The 3289-nt window shown below is 37.0% G+C and overlaps 1 protein-coding gene across 1 annotated transcript; it reads right to left on the bottom strand.

The window, feature by feature from the left end:
• Nucleotides 1-1039: 1039 nt before the first annotated feature.
• LOC133534299 (putative uncharacterized protein DDB_G0292636) lies at nucleotides 1040-1792 on the bottom strand. Its single transcript, XM_061873402.1, has one exon. The coding sequence runs from the start codon at nucleotides 1790-1792 to the stop codon at nucleotides 1040-1042; it is 753 nt and encodes a 250-aa protein (XP_061729386.1).
• Between the last annotated feature and the right edge of the window lie 1497 nt (nucleotides 1793-3289).

The following is a 3289-nucleotide window of genomic DNA, read 5'->3' as shown; positions in this document are numbered from 1 at the left end:
ATAACTTTGATCTCGTGTAGTACACAAAAATTTCACGACAGCAGTGTGAACATATTTGAAAGGTAAAATACAACCTGAAAAAATGTAATCCGCCTTCATCACTATTTCACTCATGTTTTATTAAGGTATTCTAACAATTAAGTTTAATTACCGCAATAAATCAAAACGAAAGAAATTTCAATTAAATAATACCTACGGAAATAATGAAGTAACGAACATCAATTGACAGTTCAATCGACAACTTTTTTTTGGAAAAAAAAAACTTTGTAAGATACGGTCCGAATTGCGGATACAACTAATTGTCAAGTATAGTAGATATCGTTAAAAGTAGAATTATTTACTTTGCGTAACAATTGCGTATTTTTTTAAGTTCAAATACGTAAAATATGGTTTTTTTATTAAATTTTTATTTCAATTAATTATTACGATTGAGGACTAGTAGGGTGTTTTGGAACGGTACGATACGGTCTGACTTATTTCGGGGGTCTAATATCAACCGTCAATATACCGTTGAATTACGTATCTTATTTTTGTCTCTTTCTTTTTGCTAATGACGTGAAAGGGACAAAGACAATAGAATCCAAATATTTCGAACTTGTATCAGGCCCTGCACGTGAAATGACATTCGAATATAAAGGTTACTTGAATGTTATTTTGTCTCACTCGGTGAGCAAAATGCGATTTTGCAAACTGTTTTTAAGCAGAAAATTACCCTTGTTCCAGCTGCTGACGTGAAAAATAAATTTGATTTCTTTTTCATGTTTTGATTTTTGCGTTTATTGTTGCAGATTGTATGCTAAACGTCTGTTCACGGAGAATTAATTTACCTGTGTTTAGCGTTGTTTGAAGTAACCTAGTTCTTATAGAAACAGGAATATCAAAAAAAAGTACAAATATAGTTAGTGGTGATATTGAATACCTATAAAAAAGAGCTCATCTCTTTTTTATAGGTATGACCACAATACAGAGAACGTATGAACGGGAAAATCACCACTAATGTTTCCACTTAGCCGACCATATTAACAGTTAAACGGATAATCTATACATACCTGCCCCTTGTTTCTTTCTGCACAGTTTTCTTCCCCACTCCCTTTCCTTTAATCCTCTTTGTTGCATCGTCTGGTTTACTGATGTCATCGTTTTCCCTCTTATGTTTCTCTCCTGCTTTCTTGTCTTCTTTGTCCCTCTTATTTTTATGTCCCGCTTTCTTCTCTAATTTGTCTCCCTCACCTGACTGTCCCGCTTTCTTCTCTATATTGTCTCCCTCATCTATCTGTCCGGTATTTTTGTCTTCTTTGTCCCTATCATCTTTATGTCCTACTTTCTTGCCTTCTTTGTCCCTCTCATCTTGTTGTTCTACTTTCTTGCCTTCTTTGTCCCTATCATCTTTATGTCCTACTTTCTTGCCTTCTTTGTGTCCCGCTTTCTTGTCTTCTTTGTCCCTTTCATGTTTCTGACCTGCTTTCTCACTGTCCTTATCTGTCATAGCTTTGTTTGTATTTTGGTTCTTTTTCGCTTGTACATCAATACCTGAATCCTCATTATCAGAAACGTTATTTTTTTCTGAAGATTTTTTAGATTTCATTTCTCTTTTATCTGAGACTTCGAATCTGATTTCTTCAAGTTCTTTCCTAATGTTTTCGTCCATTATTTCCTTTTCTCGTACCAAATCCCCTTCGGACTGTGGGTCTTGGAACTCTGGGGTCGCGGTCCACCCTGGTGGAGTTCCAAGCCAGATGATGTCACTGCTGATGTCAGACAGGGACTTGAGAGACCGCGATGCCCTACACATGGCACATGGCATGGCTGGGGGTAAACACCAGTCTTCCACTCTGTGTAACAAACGATAAGTGTTGCAAAATGTTTCATTTTATAACATTTCTTAGTCTAACCCTTTGAACGCCACGCCTATCGTGTGTCAAAGGGTTAACAACGTAACAACATTGAGAATTAAACGATGTGAAAATAAAACGAGAAGACCGAAAACTTCTATATTCTCCTAAGGCCCACCGTCCTATACATAGTACAAATTAAGGCTGCGATTCGACGCAAGCTGTGCAAGGATGGGTTTGTCATAAATTAATACTAGAACTTTATTTACGTATTCTCGTTTAGCGCCACTACAGTGGAAGCAGCTGAGCAGAGCGAGGTGTTTGTACATACAAAACAAGCGATGGAAATAGTATTTATGCAACCGTTGTCATAGAGACATAATAAAAACCGGCCACGAGCATGTCGGGCCATGCTCAGAGTAGGGTTCCGTAGTTACTCTTCCGTCACAATAAGCTAAACTGGAACTTAAAGTATGGTACATTGTTAACCAAGGGATGAACTGTGGGTGTACGTCTTTTTACTATGAAGGGGAAACTTTTTGCGATAACTCAAAAACAGATAAACTGATCATATCCGCTATAGTTTTCATTTAATGTCTTTCTTAAACTCTATTTCCAAGATTTTTTTCATATTTTTTGGACCTATGGTTCAAAAGTTAGAGGGGGGTGGGGGACATTTTTTTTTTCTTTCGGAGCAATTATCTTCGAATATATTCACTTTATCAAGAAATGTTTGTTGAAGACCCCTATTAGTTTTGAAAGACCTTTCCAACGATATCCCACACTGTAGGGTTGAAGCAAAAAAAAAAATTTCACCCCCACTTTACGTGTAGGGGAAGTACCCTAAAAAAAATTAAATTTTTAGATTTTTATTGTACGACTTGGTCGGCTTTATTGATTTATATATCCATGCCAAATTTCAGCTTTCTAGCACTAACGACCACGAAGCAAAGCCTCGGACAGACAGACAGACGGACATGGCGAAACTATAAGGGTTCCTAGTTGACTACGGAACCCTAAAAGTACATAGAGTGCTCACTGTATACATCAGTTTTGGTACCAAAACGCTTATTATTTTCGTAGTCGACATCTAGCGTCGAGTAGCGGAACTCTCAGTACTGCTACTCGACACTAGATGTAGACTACGAAAATAATAGTATTTTTGGTAACAAAATCGTTGTATGGAGTGACCACTCTTGGTCTTCTTAATTTTATTTGTCGTTGTTATAAAAAAAAGTCGAGTGGCTTGAGCACAATGTAAGCCGGAGCCGTAGGCGTCGGAATTGGAAATAAATACGCCATGAGCATACAATATTTTTCCTATGAGTCAACAAAAATAATATGTTAACTAGTATAATCATATAGGTGGGAGAAGAACTTTATAGCGTCACTCGTTGCCATGGTTACGATTAGTTGTGCAGGGGACAAAAGTTCATTGAAATACTGATTTTATGGTG

The sequence above is a fragment of the Cydia pomonella genome, unplaced genomic scaffold, assembly GCF_033807575.1.
Source record: "Cydia pomonella isolate Wapato2018A unplaced genomic scaffold, ilCydPomo1 PGA_scaffold_81, whole genome shotgun sequence".
Lineage (NCBI taxonomy): Eukaryota > Metazoa > Arthropoda > Insecta > Lepidoptera > Tortricidae > Cydia > Cydia pomonella.
The sequence above is the reverse complement of the archived record's forward strand: the minus strand, read 5'-3'. Positions and strand labels throughout refer to the sequence as shown.

What these genes read in the sequence shown, in the direction of transcription:
- LOC133534299 (XM_061873402.1), bottom strand. Translation starts at nt 1,792, where the DNA reads ATGTGTAGGGCATCGCGGTCTCTCAAGTCCCTGTCTGACATCAGCAGT.